This window comes from Balaenoptera acutorostrata, chromosome 4 (assembly GCF_949987535.1).
Source record: "Balaenoptera acutorostrata chromosome 4, mBalAcu1.1, whole genome shotgun sequence".
NCBI classification, from domain to species: Eukaryota; Metazoa; Chordata; class Mammalia; order Artiodactyla; family Balaenopteridae; genus Balaenoptera; species Balaenoptera acutorostrata.
In genome coordinates, this window is record NC_080067.1 from 42,346,578 (window position 1) to 42,365,647 (window position 19,070).

The window sequence follows — 19,070 nt, forward strand, 5'->3', positions numbered from 1 at the left end:
TTCCTCAGAGGATTATTTTGACAAGAAATAAGGAACCTTTTGGCATCATCTACTCTATAAATTATTTTCTTTTATTTTCTTCTCCAATCTAGATTTTTAAGAGTTTTCGTTGGTTCTGTTATTCTCTTATTTTTGTGTAATAATCTATGTTCACACTCTATCACTACCTGTTGCCTTTAGAATTTATGCATTTTGAGCCAGTTACCTTTCAGCATTATTTTCAAGCTAAGGATTCCAACGATTTATGGTTTATCTTCACATGGAAGGCCCCCCAACCCTTACCTTCCTAATAATTTTATTTTCACTTATATGCGTTGCCTGGCTCTTGTCAAAAGATAGTTTTGTATGAAATAGACTGAGGTAGTATTTTCTTTTCTGTTTCCAATATGCTTTCTGTTAATGGCCACTATTACAGTTGGCCTTTCTGACTATAACAGCACATTGGAAATGTTACTCTTCAGGAAACAGTATATAATGACTACCAGATTTCTTTCCAGATCTCTCTTATTTTATGAGTATAGTAATGCTTTCTCATTTATGAGTTTTCCTTATTTGAAATTCAGATATAATGTAGCTTTACTTCTGTACTGTATATGTTTTTCAGAACCTCTGCTGGACATCTGGGTCACTTGTTTCCACCTTTGTTCTTCTGCCAGTTGCTTCTTAGGTGATTGGTCACATACATACTAAGTGTCATGAAAATATATTATATATTATCATTGAGCTGTGTGTATTACCATGTGGTATTTGTATCCCTTATGATATTGGGCAAGAAGAGATTAAAAAGAATGTTGTTTGTACTGTCAGAACTGTTATTGCCAAGGTTGATGTCTAGTAGTGCTACGCATAAAGTGCCATGACAGTGTAAAATGAAAGGCGTATTGTCAGCTCAGATTCCAAAGAGGAAGGGACTCTTCTTGCCAAAGAGGATTTAAAATGATTCTCCCATCATCAAGTTTGTGGAATACAGACTAAGGAAGTAAAGCTTTCAGGTTAGAGACCAGAGACCTGTAGCGTCACAAAGCATTCCTACTAATTTGTAAAACTGGCAACTAGAATTTTGTAACAAGTGTTTTTTAAAAAACAAAGCTTTTTCCTAGAAATTAATAGGTACCAATTTGGTTTTTAAGCTCTCTATTTTGAGGAAGTCTATAAGCAAAGTCTAAGAATGGACCTTCATATAAGGTGTGAATAAATGACTGTAGACAGTAATGAAGTGGAAAAAGACTTTCAAAAGAAGTCCACAGCTTATATTCCATGCTTTTCTCAAAAGATAGAGAAAATTTCAGGTTTATCTGCTTGTCAAAAGCAGAAAAATCTGGTTGGTGGTCGATTCTTTAACTTTTCTTTGATCACATCAAATGTAGAATGTCGAAAGGAGGATCTGATGAAAGCCATGGATCTTCTTCCCAGAAAATTTCATATATTTACATACAAAATTTTTAATTTACCCCTTGCAGGTGTTAATTGACATCCTAAAATTCCATCCTAAAACTAGGTAAGAACATTTTTGTCAATGTTAGAAACATTCACAATTGAACTTAAATGACTATGCAGTTATAAATATCTATGAGCTAAAAGAGGTGGCAGGTCCTTCCCAGTAATTATCTACTTCCTTCCCTTTCTATTTTAGCCCTATTATTGTCTGTTTCAGCCTCAGCAGTACATTTTCTCTTAATTTCAAAGACAAATTGAAAAGTATAGCTTATTACCACTTTAGGGTAGGGAAATGCCTTTGGTAGCTATTTAGTGCTCTTTGTTCCCTGTGTTTTTATTTTAGTGAATGTAAAACATATTTATGAAGCATTATAAATTGTCTTGCAATCCCATTAAAAAAAAATAAGATTATGGACTTGCCTGGTGGCGCAGTGGTTAAGAATCCACCTGCCAGTGCAGGGGACACAGGTTTGATCCCTGGTCCGGGAAGGTCCCACATGCCGCAGAGCAGCTAAGCCCGTGCGCCACAACTACTGAGCCTGCGCTCTAGAGCCCACGTGCCACAACTACTGAAGCCCAGGCATCTAGAGCCCATGCTCCATAATAAGAGAAGCCACCACAATGAGAAGCCCGCGCACCGCAACAAAGAGTAGCCCCCGCTCACCACAACCAGAGAAAGCCGGCACGCAGCAACGAAGACCCAACACAGCCATAAATAAATAAATAATTTTAAAACATAAGATTTTGAGTTCCGTATCCAAGAATTCTCCTACCGTGAGGATTTTCAAGAACTTAATTTTGACAGTTTGAGAGAGTAGTTCATTATCCACGAAATCTCTGTTATATTGTACTTACCTTTTGGGTTTTTTTGTACAATCTCCAGTTTTTCTTTCTTTTGATATTTGTTAGGTTTGACATTTCCCTGCCCTCTTCATATTAGAAGATTCCAGTATTTGTTTATTATACTAGACAACTTATAAAAATATTAAATGAGATTGATCCTATAGTAATTTTGGAATAGTTCATTGTGGACTTCTTTTGGAGTACTTTATTCTTCCAACAAACCATTGAAGAAAATTTCATTTTCTCCAAACTCTCCTCCATTTGTGTCTCAGAGTACCAGAGTTTTCCTTAAGACAAGGATCAAGTCATCAGTTCCTAATGGTAGATTTCAATAAATCCTAATAGTAGATTCAGTAGATTGAATAAAGGATTTATTTCTCCATTTCCAACACAGGTATTTTTAAAAACTAGTGTACTTAGGATCTTTGTTTCAGAGGATTTTGAAAGTCAAAAAAGTAACCTTTGTTTGATCTAAAAAATTACCCCCAGGAGGAGTTGTGTGCATTGTCAAGTATATGGTAGACCAAACCAACTCTAAGCCTGATTTGCAGGATGTTGGTTCTGGTTGATTTCTTGGAGTCTTGGGAGGGAACATTGCAAAAAAAAAAAAAATAGTAATATGCCTTAAAAGATTATCTTATACTTAATCTTATAAAGTATTTGAAGGAGGTTCAGGTTGGTTTTAAAATTATTCATTGCAGCATTATTTGCAGTAGTCAGGATAAGGAAATAACCTAAGTGTCCATCAATGGATGAATGGATAAAGGTAAGGAATAGTTATAAAAAAGAGTGGAATTTTGCCATTTGTGACAACACAGATGGACCTTGAGGGCATTATACTAAGTGATATAAGTCAAAGACAAATATTGTATGATTTCACTTATATGTGGACTCTAAAAAAGCAAAACAAAACGAAACAAACAAAAAAAGCCAAGCTCATAGATACTGAGAACAGATAAGATGGTTACCAGTGGCGGGGGGGAGGTTAAATGTGTTAAGGGAGTTAAAAGGTACAAACTTCTGATTATAAAATAACTAAGTTATGGGGATGTACTGTACAGCATGGTGACTGTAGTTAATAATAATCTATTGCATAGCTGAAAGTTGCTAAGAGTAAATCTTGAAGTTCTTACTACAAGAAAAAAAATTATTTGTTACTGTGTATGTTTATAGATGTTAAGTAGACTTATTGCAGTGATTATTTTGCATTATATACAAATACCAAATCATTATGTTATGCACCTGAACCTAATGTAAGCTATGTGTCAGTTATACCTTAATAAAAAATTTATTCATCAGATATGGCCTTTTCACTTTTCTAGAAGAGATTGAAGAATGGTATTATGTGAAAGAATAATATATTAAATATTCTACATTAAGCATTTTTATTTTCTAGGAGGTGGTATGGTGTGGTGTGGCCCTTTTGATGCCACTTTAAGAATAAACATGTTAGGGACTTCCCTGGTGGCGCAGTGGGTAAGACTCTGCGCTCCCAATGCAGGGGGCCTGGGTTTGATCCCTGGTCAGGTAGCTAGATTCCACATGCATGCCACAACTAACAGTTCGCATGCCACAACTAAGGAGCCCGCCAGCCAAACGAAACTAAGGATCCCATGTGCCACAACTAAGGAGCTGGAGAGCCATTACTAAGGAGCCCGCCAGCCAAACGAAACTAAGGATCCCATGTGCCGCAACTGAGGAGCTGGAGAGACATTACTAAGGAGCCGGAGAGCCATTACTAAGGAGCCCTGGAGCCGCAACTAAGGAACACGCTTTCTGCAACTAAGACTCAGCACAGTCAAATAAATAAATATTTAATTAAAAAAAAAAAAGAATAAATATGTTAAAGTATTTGGGTTGGCCATAAAGTTCATTCAGGTTTTTCTGTAAGATGTTGCAGAAAAACGGGAACAAACCTTTTGACCAACCGAATAAAAGACTTGGAGCATTGTTTATTACTCTTATATGAAAAATATTTTGGAATTTACTCTCTACTCAGTTGTTTAAATTCTTAGAAATTAAGATTTGTACATGATTAGGTTCAGGTCTATCAAGAAATCAGTAATTTGAAGATTTCTTTTTGGTGATAGTGATTGAATTAAGTGTTGTGTTACTGTCATAGTATTCTCTTAACTTTTTAGCAGTCATGATCTCTGATACTCTTAAAGGAAATGAAGAAAACAAAAAACAATGGATTTTTAAATTATAGGTAACAAAGCAGGAAGGGAGCTTATAAAGAAGACTTCCATGTTATCCTTAAGCTTTATCCACTAAAGAGGATATTACCAAGCTCTAATTGACTACTTTGGGAAATTAAACTTAATATGACAAAGCTAAAGGCTCTTAAGTTATCATTAAAGGCACATATCTGGTACTTTGATGGCTTTTATTATTATTAGCTTTGAAAAAAGCTAAAAATATGACTCTGAATCTGTGTAGTTACACTTTGTGTGTGTGTATGTAGTTGCACTTTGAGCTGCATCTATGTGGTTTTCTGACATTCTTTTTTGTTTTTTTAAAATTTTTATTTTATATTGGAGTATAGTTGATTAACAATGTATTTTAGTTTCAGCAAAGTGATTCAGTTATACATATACATGTATCTATTCTTTTTCAAATTCTTTTCCAATTTAGGTTACTACGGAGTATTGAGCAGAGTTCCCTGTGCTATATAGTAGGTCCTTGTTGGTTATCTGTTTTAAATATAAGCAGTGTGTGTACTGACATTCTTTTTAAAAGTGCTTTTTAGTGTCTCCCCTATTGGCATTTTGTAAAATCTGTCAAAGAATATAAACACATGCATTTTATTTAAAAATTTTAAGGGGTTGTAGATAGAATAAAATACTTTATTAAATTGATTTTTCAGAAATTTATTTCTAGCTAATTCATTGATTTTTTAAAATTAAGATAATTTCCAACATATTCAAGAATAAGAGACTAATAATGTATAATCATTACTTGGATTCAACAATGACTAAGATTTTTGCCATGGCTGCTGCAGCTGGTGCAGTGGTGGTGGTGGTAGTGACGGTGTTGGTGCTGCACCTTCTCCTTCTGCCCCCACCCCTCTCCTCCTTTTCCTTCTCATCTGCTTTTTCTTTGCTGAAGTATTTCAAAGCAAATTTGGGCATTGTGTTATTTCACCCACATACCCTTCACTTTGCAGCTCAATAAAATATGAAAATTTTCTTAACATGACACGGTGCCATTATTAGATTTGTTTTGATACTGATTTTTTTAGCCATCTACTCAACGTTCTTGCATATGCCTACTTCCACATTTAAGCCACTCTCACACTTCAGGAAATCTGTGTTCCACATCTTTAAAAAATTTTCCTTTTTCCAAAGAGCTAACTTTAAATTTATCCTTGACCACAAGGTATCAGTCTTCATTTCTCTGTAACTTGGAAAAAATTGCTTTTTCATATGGTTAAGTAGTATACAGTAAATAGCCTCCAAATAACAAATTGTAAAAATCTTCTTGATTGAATAATACACTAGTTTCTTACTACGTTGCTGGCTTGTTCGAATTTTTTTTCAAATTCAAAAATGTAGGTTTTGGAAGTATTGTTTCAGCTGAACAATATGAGAAATTCTTGTATTATTGTATGGCTGTGTAATAAAACTAATTATGTTTTATATAGTCTAGAAGCGCTTCTTAAATTATCTGTAGTAAAGGACATTTTTTTCTCCTAAATTTTCAATCCATTTCAGACTAATATTTTAAGAAATTAATAAAAAATATTATATTTCTATCAAATCACTGTACAGTTGACCCTTGAACAACGCAGGGCTTAGGGGCACCAACCACCCTTGCCGTCGAAAATCTGAGTATTACTTTACAGTCGGCCTTCTGTATCTGTGGATTCAACCAACTGGGGATTGTGTAGTACTGTAGTACATATTTATTGAAAAAAATCCTCCTATAAGTGGACCCACACAATTCAAACCTGTGTTGTTCAAGGGTAAACTGTGACAGTTTCCAATCTCTTAGTCTCAATTTCTTTATCCTATTGTGAAATGTAATAGTTCACGGACTGGCACTAGTCTCTTTTTGAGTAGCTATGAAATGTTACTGTTAAACATGGTAATTGATAGCATTTATTTATCATTTGGGATTGTTTCAGAGATACTTTCCAGGAACAAATAAACCACGTGCTTCTCATGTATTTCCATTTATCTATCCTTTTTTTAGCTCTCCTGGTTTGGGGGTTCAAGACTATTTGCAAGCATTATATGATTAATTGTATGGGGTCATTGGATTGTTACTTGGGCTGAAGGAGCAACTTGATCATTCTCCTTATAAAATGTACAAGACCCAAATGTGTACTTGTAAGGTATGTGTAGGGTGTGGAGGTATGGTTGGAAGCCTTATACATGAGTCAGAGAAAGGGCACAGTAAAATAGCAATACTGTTAGACCAGGCGTTACAAGACCTGGATTTTGATCCCTTTTCCATGACTTAGAAGCAATATGATCTTGACCTCTATCTGTTTATTCATCCATAAATTGTTACTACTAACTATTCTGCGTACTTTGCAAAGTTTTGAGCATCATAATCTTGTCTTTTAATCATTTGTTTTTTCTCTAGAAGTCCTCAGCAGCAAGATGTTTATGGGTTTCATTTTAGTTCTCTAGAACTGAATTGTCTCAGCTACTCTATACATATGCTCTGCTTTCAATTTACTACTTTCTAGCTTCTTCACGAGTATTCTTTTCTATACCTTATAGCCTCTTTTTATTCCTAAATGTTTATAATCTGGCACACTCAGTGGTCATCAAAGCTCTTTTGGTATTTCTGTTTTAGCTTTTGTTCTTTCTTCTAACTGCATCATTTTCTTAGTATATCCTGGTTCCAATTCCTGAGTGAGGGAATCTGATTGGCTCAACTAGTAACTCTTTTCTTTTTTTTAATTAATTAATTAATTTATTTTTGGCTGTGTTGGGTCTTCGTTTCTGTGCGAGGGCTTTCTCTAGTTGTGGCAAGCGGGGACCACTCTTCATCGCGGTGAGCGGGCCTCTCAACTGTCGCGGCCTCTCTTGTTGCGGAGCACAAGCTCCAGATGCTCAGTAGTTGTTGCTCACGGGCCTAGTCGTTCTGCGGCATGTGGGATCTTCCCAGACTAGGGCTCGAACCCGTGTCCCCTGCATTGGCAGGCAGATTCTCAACCACTGCGCCACCAGGGAAGCCCTCAACTAGTAACCCTTATATGTTGATGAGCTACACCAAAGTTTGCGGGACAGCCTGTGGACTGACTTCCTTTAGATGAGATAGTCTCATCGGGGTAAGTCACCTGTGGTTGGGCTATATCTTGGTATGGAGCCTGGCAGGTTCTGCTCCTGGTAGGAGTGGCATGGTTGATGCAAGTGCTATGGTCCAAGTGAATAGATGGACTTTAGTAAAAGGAAGTAGAACTCTTCAAGATGAATAAAGACATATTCACTTAAACCTATTTGGGGGAAAATATTTGGAAGAAAGGGGAAGTTACATATTTGAGAAAATTAAGCATACAGACACCTTTTAGGAAATGCCATATTGATTTTACTCCCATTAAAATGCACTGCAGTTTAAGAGGACTTCTGTGATTTTTATCTTTAATCTTCTACATTTCTGTTAACACTTAATAACTTTTCAAATAAAAAGCCCTTTTAAGTGCCTTCTCTTGTGTAAGCTCTCTGTTCCAAAAAGTTTACAGTTAATTTTAGGATTCACTGTAGGAAAAGCAAAGTTATAAAGGACCAAGTTGTAGAGCTGAATTGTTCTTGCCAACTGCTAGTACTGTTTAAAGGATGGGGTAGATTAAAGGCTGGATGTTTTAAATTGAATCATAATTGGTAGAAAGACCTGCCACTTATTTTAGACATCCTTTTAATTAAGGTGGTTCCATTTATTGCATCAGTAGAAGATTATGTTACTTATTCTCTTTTTTCCCCTTAGCATAAAACCAAAGAGAAGGATAGAATTTACTGCATATTTTAGGAAAATCACAAAGCTGAGGATTTCTGACTTGAACACACCTAAAAATGATAAACATTATTTGGAGCAACAAAGACTGTATAAGAACTTGAAATGTTCTTCTAAATATAGTTATATAATTTGCTAATGTAAATGAAGATCTTCATTTAATAAGCTGTCTGCTCCCATTTGCCTGTTCCACAAAATATTTATTGAGCTGATGTGTTAGGTATGGTAGTAGGCCTTGATGTCCACATAGCAGAGCCTGTAAGAAAGGGTTGTTTCTTGCTCTAGAGTGTTAGTTGGAGTGGGAAAGCATTTTTTTAAAATTGAGATATAATTCACAATATAATGTTGATTTAGTTTTAGGTGCACAACATAATGACTTCATATATGTATATATTATGAAATGATTACCAAGTAAGTTTAGTTAACATTCACCGCACAGTTACAATTTTTTTTTCTTGTGATGAGAACTTTTAAGATCTACTCTCTTAGCAACTTTAAATATACAGTACACTATTGTTAACTGTAGCCACCATGTTGTACATTATATCCCTAGGACATTTTATCTTATAACTGGAGATTTGCACCTTCTGACCACCATCACCTATTTCACCCACTCCCATACCCCACCCCTGGCAACCACCAATCTGTTCTCTGTATCTATGACTTCTTTTTTTCCTTTAGATTCTATATATGTTATGTCATATAGTATTTGTCTTTTTCTGACTTAATTTCACTTAGCATAATGCCCTTGAGGTCCATCTACGTTGTCCTAAATGGCAGGATATCCTTTTTTATGGCTGAAATATATTCCATTTTATATATATATATATGTGTGTGTGTGTGTATACACACACACACACACACACACACATACATCTCACACATTTTTATCCATTCATCCATTGATGAACACTTAGGTTGTTTCCATGTCTTGGCTATTGTAAATAATGCTGCAATGAAACATGGAGTACAGATGTCTTTTCGAGATAGTGATTTCTTTTCCTTCAGAAAAATACCCAGAAATGGCATTTTTAGATCATATGGTAGTTCTATTTTTAATTTTTTAAGGAACTGCCATAGTGTTTTCCATAGTGACTGCATGAATTTACATTCCCACCAACAGTGCACAAGAGTTATCTTTTTCTCCATATGCTTGCTAATAGTTATTTCTAGTCTTTTTCCTAATAAATACTGTAACAGGTGATATGTGATGCCTCATTGTGGTTTTGATTTGCATTTCTATGATGATTAGTGATGTTGAATACCTTTTCATGTATCTGTTGGCCCTTTGTATGTCTTCTTGGAAAAATGTCTATTCAGATCCTCTTCCCATTTTTTAATCAGAATTTTTTTCTATTGAGTTGGATGAGTTCTTTATATATTTTAGATATAAACTCATTATCAGATATGTGATTTGCAGATATTTTCTTTCATTCCATCATTTTCCTTTTCATTTTTTTGGTGGTTTTCTTTGCTGTATGGAAACTTTTTAGTTTGATGTAGTCCCACTTGTTGACTTTTGCTTTTGTTGCCTTTGCTTTTGGTATCAAATCCAAAAACTCATTGCCAAGACTGATGTCCGGGAGATTACCTCTTATGTTTTCCTCTAGGAGTTTTATGATTTCAGGTCTTATTTTCAGGTGTTTAATCCATTTTGAGTTGATATTTGTGTGTGGTTTGAAATGGTGGTCCACTTTCATTCCTTTCATGTGGCTGTCCCAATTTTCCCAACACCATTTCTTGAAGAGACTGTCCTTTCCCCACTGTGTATTTTTGGCTCCTTTGTCATAAATTAATTGACCATATACGTGTGGGTTTATTTTGGGGCTCTCTATTGTGTTCTATTGATCTATATGTCTGTTTTTATGCCAATACCAAACTGTTTTGATGACTGCAGCATTGTAATGGAGTTTGGAATCAGAAAGTGTGGTGTGTCCAGCTTTGTTTTCTTTCTCAAAATTGCTTTTGCTATTTTGGGTCTTTTGTGGTTCCATACCAATTTTAGGATTATTTGTTCTATTTCTGTGAGGAATGCCATTGGAATTTTGATAGGGATTGCATTGAATCTGTAGATTACTTTGGGAAGTATGGACTTTTTAAAAAAATTCTTCCAGCCCATTAGCACTGAATATCTTTTGATTTATTTGTGTCTTCAGTTTTTATCATCAGTGTCTTTTAGCTTTTAGTGTATAGGTCTTTCACTTCCTTGGTTAAATTTATTCCTAGATATTTTATTCTTATTGATGCAATTGCAAATGAGATTGTTTTAATTTCTCTTTCTGATAGTTCATTATTAGTGTATATAAATGCAACACATTTTTTTGTGTACTGATTTTGTATACAACAATGTCATTGAATTCATTGATTAATTCTAACAGTTTTTTGGGGTAGAGTTTGTTTTGATTTTTGTTTTTTTTTTAAAGATTTTTTTGATGTGGACCATTTTTAAATTCTTTATTGAATTTGTCACGATATTGCTTCTGTTTTATGATTTGGTGTTTTGGCCGCGAGGCATGTGGGATCTTAGTTCCCCGACCAGGATCGAACCTGCACCTCCTGCATTGGAAGGTGAAGTCTTAACCACTGGACCACAAGGGAAGTCCCCTGGGGTAGAGTTATTAAGGGTTTTCTATATATATCATCTGCAGATAGAGACAGTTTTGCTTCTTACTTTCCGATTTGGATGCCTTTTATTTATTTTTCTTGCCTAATTGCTCTGGCTTAGGACTCTCTATACTGTGTTGAATAAAAGTGGCAAGAGTGGGCATTGTTGTCTTGTTCCTGATCTTAGAGGAAGAGCTTTCAGTTTTTCACCATTGATGAAATGGTGATATTAGTGGTGGGCTGTCATATATGGTCTGTATTATGTTGAGGTATGTTCCCTCTGTACCCTCTTTGTTGAGAGTTTTTCACATGAATGGATGTTGAATTTTGTCAAATGCTTTTTCTGGTTTACTGAGGTGGTCATATGATTTTTACCCATCATTTTGTCATTGTGGTGTATCACATAGATTGATTTGCAGATGTTGAAACAAGCGAAATTTTTCAGACAGTGTACAGTCTAGCTACCTGTGAATAATCACTCTCCTTTTTAAAGCAAATGCCTTCTTTATTTGTTCAAGCCTCCACATTTAGATTTATTCTTAGTCACATTTGCTTATTTGCCACTAACTATGTAGAATCAATTTTTCTTTGTTTAAGAGTGGTTCTATTTTTTACTTTTTTTAATTAATTTTTATTGGAGTGTAGCTGCTTTACAGTGTTGTGTTAGCTTCAACTGCACAGCAAAATGAATCAGCCATACATATACTTATACCCCCTCTATTTAGGACACTATAGCGCATTAAGTAGAGTTCCTTGTGCTATACAGTATGTTCCCATCAGTTGTCTATTTTATACCTAGTATCAATAGTGTATACATGTCAATCCCAATCTCCCAATTCCTCCCACCCCACCCCTTTCCACCTTGGTATCCATACATTTGTTCTCTACGTCTGTCTATTTCTGCTTGGCAATTAAGGTCACCTCTACCATTTTTCTAGATTCCACATATATGCATTAATATACGGTGCTTGTTTTTCTGACTTAATTTCACTCTGTATGACACTCTCTGGGTCCATCCACGTCTCTACAAATGACCCGATTTCATTCCTTTTTATGGTTGAGTAATATTCCATTGTATATATGTACCACATCTTCTTTATCCATTCCTCTGCTGATGGACATTTAGGTTGCTTACATGTCCTGGCTGTTGTAAATAGTGCTGCTGTGTACATTGGGGTGCACGTGTCTTTTTGAATTATGGTTTTCTCAGGGTATATGCCCAGTGGTGGGATTGCTGGGTAGAATCAATGTTGTCTCAGTTACTAAAGTGCCTCTTCTAGACATTCCCTTAACCATGAGAGTGATCTCCAGCCTTTTCTATTTGGAGAAATTCAAGGATGGATATGGAGCTCTCTGCTTCTAGAGTTGCTATTTGAGGCAGTTCTTTTCCCCATTTATTGTTTATTTACTGTGGGTGTTTTTTTTTTTTTAACTACTTTTTATTTTTCATTCTTAAATAAAACCATTAGGGAAAGGCAACAGTTTTGCGAACCACATTTGTTTCTGATGTAACTAAGAAGGACAATATGGCCTGGTATTGTGTTGCAGGGTAATGCTGTCACTTAATGAGTGCTTTTAAGAGATCCCTTGAGATTGCTAGAAAGCAAGGGAACATAATCTGAAAAGGCACTGTATTAATAGTAGATAGGTGGGGAAGTTGGTAGTCATGCGTCCTGGATCTTAGATCTTGTTGGATCTTACATTCTAAGAAAGATTGGCTTTCATCAGTTTGCATAGGTGTGACCTTTAAGAAAAACTGAATATCTCAAGCATCATCATGTTCACTATGTTGAATCTTTACTAGAAAGTTTTTTGAACGAAGATTGTCTTCTGTGATTTAGGGGCATGTTTTGGGGAGACGTTATAAGTCTTGATTATCACTGGTGTGTAAAACCTCTCTCTTGTCTGTTGCTCATCTGCTATGTGATATTAGGTAGATTAAGTTTATGGGATGAGAAAACTCAGGGTCATTATGAGATTGGGATACATGTTTGAAAAATTTATTTTTTGCAAAAAGACAGGTTTTTATTCTATTTCCTCTAGCTATTTCCGCAACAAAACATAACAAAATCCAAAATCTAAAGCAACTTGAATTCTTAACTGTATCTTATTTATTAGCAAATAGAATTATTAAAAAGTTAGATGCCTCTAGTTTTTCTTTGTTATTGTTGAAACTTTACAAGGAATTCGGTATAGTTCTAAGAAGTGAAAAAGACTGGATAAACTAAAATTATAAATTAATATTGAGTTAAAACAATAATAGTAATAATTTATACTGATTAATCTAGTACTTGCTAAGGTCCAGATACTAATATAGAATGCTTAATGTGTGTTCTCTTCATTTCATCCTTATAGCAATCCCATGAGATCGGTATCATGATTTGCTGATGACAAAAGTAGGTTTTATATCTGTATCAAGGACAGAGAGCAGCAAGAGTGGAGCTAGGATTTTTGAATACAAACTTAGTGTGTCTGGCCCCAAAGCCTTTTCTAAGATCATGACCCAGAGTCTGGGAATGTGACAGTTAAGTGTCTTTGGTGAATGTAGAGTAAATTCTTATTTCTGACCATCTCGATCAGGAGAACTGGATTATGTTAGAACAGATCATTCTGTTCAGAGACCCTGAGGTTCTGGCAGTGTCATAACTGCTCTGTAGGCTTAGTCCTTTTCTACTACATGAGAAACAATTAAAAGCAAGTGATATACATGCTATTTGGATCATCAGTGCTTTGGTTTCACTGATTTTAATTAAGTGTGTTTACACAAAAAGTAAGGTAAATGCTTACTTTCTGAGAGGCTCAAAAATGCCTTCAGAAATATTAATTTATAGAATATTTGTGAGCAGTCTGTTCATTTAATGAGTTTTGAAATATGTACAGATGCATTCAGAGCCTTGATAAAGTCCTATATTAATTCTTAACTTTGCTTTCCATGTAGCAGTTAACTTATATTCAGTGAAAAAATCCACAGCTGTAATTAAAAATAATATTTTAAAAAGGATCTTATTTCATTTAGTATTCATTTTAAACATTTGTAAAAGATTTCCTTAATATAGTTAATTGTCTACATTTCTTGTAGAACTGTCTTTTTCTCTCTTGGAATAGAATAAGTCTACCCGAAATAACCTTTCTCCACCCCCACCACTCTGCATTTTGGGCTGGCAGAACTCTGGAAATGAGAAACAAATGTAGATCAGCATTTCTCAGAGCCATGGGGTATTTTTGGTGTTTTTAGAAATAGGGGTGTCTTTTCCCCACAAAAAGTAGCCTCGAAAGCCCTTTCTCCCAATTATGCCATCTCTTCTACTTTATGTTTTTATTGAAGAGTCAAGAATTTAGGATATAGAGGAGTAACTGGCCAGAGACCCTCTCTGGTCTAGTAGGACACAGCTGAGGTTTGGCTGGCCTGGCCTAAGATTATAACGTGTGAAGAAACTGTAAGTTGTGAAGATAGGGTATAAGGAAGGAATGTGTGTAGATAACAAGGTCCAAGCCAGGTTACCGGTTCTAGCAGCCAAGCAAGATAATGTGGTTGAGATGGGCTACAAAACTATGAAAATAAGGAGTAGTCATTGAGGTAAATTGGAGGTGGTCTAGATGGTTCCAGAACAGGATATGATGGCCATTTGTCTGGCAAGCATGGTTCATCTAAGAGGGGCTTTTGAAGCAGTGTAGTCAGTATCAAAGGCAGGAGAACATGGAAACCATTAAGATGATTGTAGGAATATTAGTGTAACCCTTTAGGCTTTCTAAAATACACTTTCATACACATTTTTGGTTTGCTCCTCACATGATTTATCCTGATTATATAGATAGAGGAGGCAAGTTACAGTGTCAAATTTAAGCCCTAAAAGCCCAGTTTGATTTCATCCTAGCTGTTTCTGCAGGGAGAAGAGTAGCAGAATTAAGGTGAGAGTAGCACCTTTTTGCAGGTAGAGGGAGTAGAAATACAGCTACTGGATTTGAGAGTGTTTTAAATGGAAAAGCTGCAATAGAGTTAAAGAACAAGCTACTCCATATCACGTAGCTAAACACATAAATAAAATACAAATATATATACATATACAACTATTTTTTGATCAGAGCTTTTATTTTTAATTTTTTTAAATTAAAAAAATTTTTATTTATTTATTTTTTTGGCTGTATTGGGTCTTTGTTGTTGCGCGTGGGCTTTCTCTAGTGGAGAGCGGGGGCTACTCTTCGTTGTGGTGTGTGGACTTCTCATTGCAGTGGCTTCTCTTGTTGCGGAGCACGGGCTCTAGGCACGCGGGCTTCAGTAGTTGTGGCTCGTGGTCTCTAGAGCACAGGCTCAATAGTTGTGGCGCATGGGCTTAGTTGCTCCGCAGCATGTGGGATCTTCCTGGACTAGGGCTTGAACCCGTGTCTCCTGCACTGGTAGGTGGATTCTTAACCATTGCGCCACCAGGGAAGCCCTGATAAGAGCTTTTAAAAACAGCCCTCTCCGTCCTTTTTTTTTTAATGTGGGTGAGATCCTTATTTGATTCATAAATTGGTCTGTTTCAATCATATTTTTGTGTGTGACCAAGTAGTTAAAAATAAATGTGAACATCACATAGCTTCAGTAATCTTTGCTTCATGCCTTGTGAGTGTGTGTGTGTACGTGTGTGACACACACGTGTGCATATGTATGGGTTCACTTCAGTCCTATAAAGCTTTAATGTTTATTGCAAACTGTGGTGATGAATGCCGTGATAAAACAACTGGTGTTTAAATGTATCTACTCACACCACAGTTGATGGGAAGCTTCCATTTTGTGTATTTGTGAGTATGAATGAGAGAGCAAAGTCTGCCTTGGGAATTTTATAATGAATATGAGAGAGATCCTGCCACAGGTAGTTATTAAAACGTCCCCTGAAGTCTTTTATGATGAATGATTGTGTCTCTGTCTGAGTCTCTGACCTTCCCTGAAGCCTCTGTTTTTTAAAGAAATCATCACTACCCGAAGCCATTCACTTATTAAAATTTAAAAAATAAATTCCTACTACAAGTTTTAATTTGTAGAGTTCATCTTCTGAATAACTCAAATAATTTTATAAATATTATTTGATGAATCTGCCCTTTTCTTCTCAAAAGGAGAAAATATGTATTGATGATTTAACTACTGTTTGTCACTGTTTTTTTGGGGGGGGCAGGGAAGGGGTGAAATACATATAAAGAAAAATACGAAGGAAAAGATATGGAAATTTTGCTTATTAAACAAGTAAAAGTGTTGCTCTTGTCTTTTCCATAGGAAAATGTATCATCATGAAAAACTTAAGATTTACAGCAGGAAAGAGAAAGATGATTAGTAAGATCCATGAGAAAGGGGAGGGTTCTTCTCAGACACAGAAATTGATATTCTATAATTACTTTAACAGGTGTTTACTTCAAAATTTAGTTTGAAAAATGGGGTTACGTATTTGCATGTAATAAAAATTTTGTGAAAGTGTGTTGAATTTTTTTTAATAGCTTGACTTAGAGCCAAGAAGAAGAACAAAGGAGAAACTAAAATGTATTGAGTATCTACTGTCTGCTAGGAATTTGGGGATTGTGTTATCATTATAGGTTATTTTATTTGACTGTCTGAGCAACCTTTCTCACTTTCTAAGTTTGTACTTTACCTTCACTTAACAGATGAGAAACAGAGGTCAAGTAACTTGCTCATGCTTACGTAGCTAGAGCTGGGGATGCGTAACGCTTCAAACCCTTGTTCTTACTCCTATCAGATATCCTACTGTCCACTAGGTTGTACTCTTTGTTCCCCTTGGCAGATGACCTACATACCCTCTGATGCTAGTAATGTCTTTGTATTAGTCAGCTGTTGCCACAATAATGCTGCATAGTAACCATCTCAGAACTCAGTGGCATACAACAAAAACAATTATTTCTCACTTAGACATCTGTGAGTCAGCTGGGCCTCTTCTGATCTAGGCTGGGCTCCTTGGGCTTGGCTCCAAGCTGGCGGTTGAGACCCGTTCTGCTCCTTGTATGTCTCATTCACCATGGATCAGAAGCTACTCAAAGCAGGATTTTCTTAGACAAAAGGAAAACAAGCTCTACTTCCTAATAAGCACATTTAACTCCTCTGCTCAGTGCCATTTCTGCCAACATTTCATTGGCCAGAACAAGTCATGCGGTTAAGCTCACTGTCAAGGATGAGGAAGAATACTCTGCCTAAGGTATGGGTAGGGGAAATGACTGTATTTTGAATAATAATTAACACTGCCAAACTCCTGATGGACCTTATGAAGAAAATACAACAGGATAGGTAAACAAAGCTCTCTCTTAGTTAACGTCTTGTGAGGCTTCTTTAAATACTGTAAGTTAATCATGTCTATGAAAGAATTTTAGATTTTTATGTCTGAAAACTAAGTACCTGGAAAATTAACATTTAGATTTTTAAAATTTTTTATTTATTGATTTTTGGCTGCGTTGGGTGTTCGTTGCTGCACATGGGCTTTCTCTAGTTGTGGCGAGTGGGGGCTACTCTTCTTTGCAGTGCGTGGGCTTCTCATTGCAGTGGCTTCTCTTGTTGCGGAGCACTGGCTCTAGGCACACGGTCTTCAGTAGTTGTGGCTCACGGGCTCTAGAGCGCAGGCTCAGTAGTTGGGGCTTAGTTGCTTCATGGCATGTGGGATCTTCCCAGACCAGGGCTTGAACCCATGTCCCCTGCATTGGCAGGCGGTGGAGAATTAACATTATTAATTGGCACTGTACTGAGTTGTAGATATCAGAAATCTCCTCATACAGTATTATTTTTGGTCTGGCCTACTGGAATGTGCTTTCTTCTGTTTTACTAACTGGAGTGAGGAAAGGGCAATTCAATGCTATGTAATGGGTTGCCTTTATTTTTGTCATTAGTATCTGTGTAATGATAAACAATTAACATTACTTCCAATCCAGTAGTTAGGAGCATTAACATTTTACTTAGATCTCAATTTAGAGCCTAATCAAATTTGTTAGGAATGTTAACTATTTCAGTTCATTTGAACTTGATCCATTAGAATAAGCTTTTGGATTGCCTTTTTTTTTTTTTTTTTCAGCTTTTCATCATTGCCTGTTAGGAACCATTGCTTCCAGTTTACTTATGTGGATAAGACTGTTGACACAGGAAGAAATTTGTTTGCCTGGAAGAAATTTGAAAAAAGTTTCCTTAAACCAAGGAGAAAATGGACTCTGAGGGACTAACATCAACATTATTAGTGTGATACTGTGAGGTAGTTATAGGAAGCTTTGTTGTGTTAATAAAGACGGTCCTTGACTTTCTTTAGATTCCGTTTTGCAGAGGGGGTAAGGGAGTGAAAAGGCAGAGAGAGTGAATGATGTGAGTATTCTAAAATCTCAACACTTTTCAGGAAAAACAGAACTGATATTCCTAAACTCCTCTAGATTAAAAAGGAAGAGTAATGTCTAACCTTTTGGATATTGTGGTACTACCATTTGTTCTCCTTTCCCTTTCCCCTTGAAATAATATTTATTTTTTTAAAATAAAAGTGAATTAATGATAAATTTTGTGGTGAGAACTTTATAATTCTCATTTTGAAATTGTTGGGGACATCATGGAGTGTTACAAAGCCAAGACTGAGGATCACTGTTTGTGCTACTAGGTAAGGTGTCATTGAAGTGGTTAAAATTTAGAAGATAGGTTCACCAAACCTAATGTTCTCATAGATCCACTTATATTTATATTATGTCTTTTTGAATTACATACATTTTAAAAATAATAGTACAACTTGGTGCCTATGTTGTGTTTGGTTCAGCTGTATACACGGTTGGGCCAAGTTGTCGTCTTTCAGGGATCTTTTGGTTATAGGAGGGGATTGACACTCTGGATGTTAAGGAGTACTTGATATAGTACTTATTATAGTAATTGAAAATTATAGCTAAAACCAACCTGTTTCTGTGTTGTAGCAATGTTTCTTTTAAGTTAGCAGGGAGTGTTTTACTTTAAAGGAATTAAACTCTTAACTCCATTATGGCAGAGCCCTTGCCTGTCGCATTCACCACTGTATCCTCAGCCTAGAAGAATGAATGAGTGTTGCTGTAAAACATATGAGATATTCCCTCATTGTCAGTCTCCATCTACCCTTCTAGCAAATTTTATTTAGTCTCTATAATCAGACATTTTAATGTGAGAATACACAGCCACAGTGGTTTTGTGTGAAGCATGTTTTAAAAAGTTTATTCCAGAGAAATTTATGTCAGAAATTACACTTATAATT

General features: G+C 35.8%; 1 protein-coding gene across 4 annotated transcripts in view; it reads left to right on the forward strand.

Annotated features, from left to right (window-relative positions):
• The window catches only part of RSRC1 (arginine and serine rich coiled-coil 1), a 428,398-nt gene that overhangs the window by 48,613 nt on the left and 360,715 nt on the right, over positions 1-19,070 (forward strand). The window contains exon 1 of one of the 4 annotated variants that reach the window (XM_057545928.1): positions 17,012-17,116. The exons of the other annotated variants lie outside the window; for them this stretch is intronic. Within the exon in view, the coding sequence (XP_057401911.1) occupies positions 17,085-17,116 (32 nt within the window). The 5' untranslated portion in view covers positions 17,012-17,084. Of the gene's footprint in view, positions 1-17,011; positions 17,117-19,070 lie in introns of those variants that run through there. 4 annotated transcript variants of the gene reach the window in all.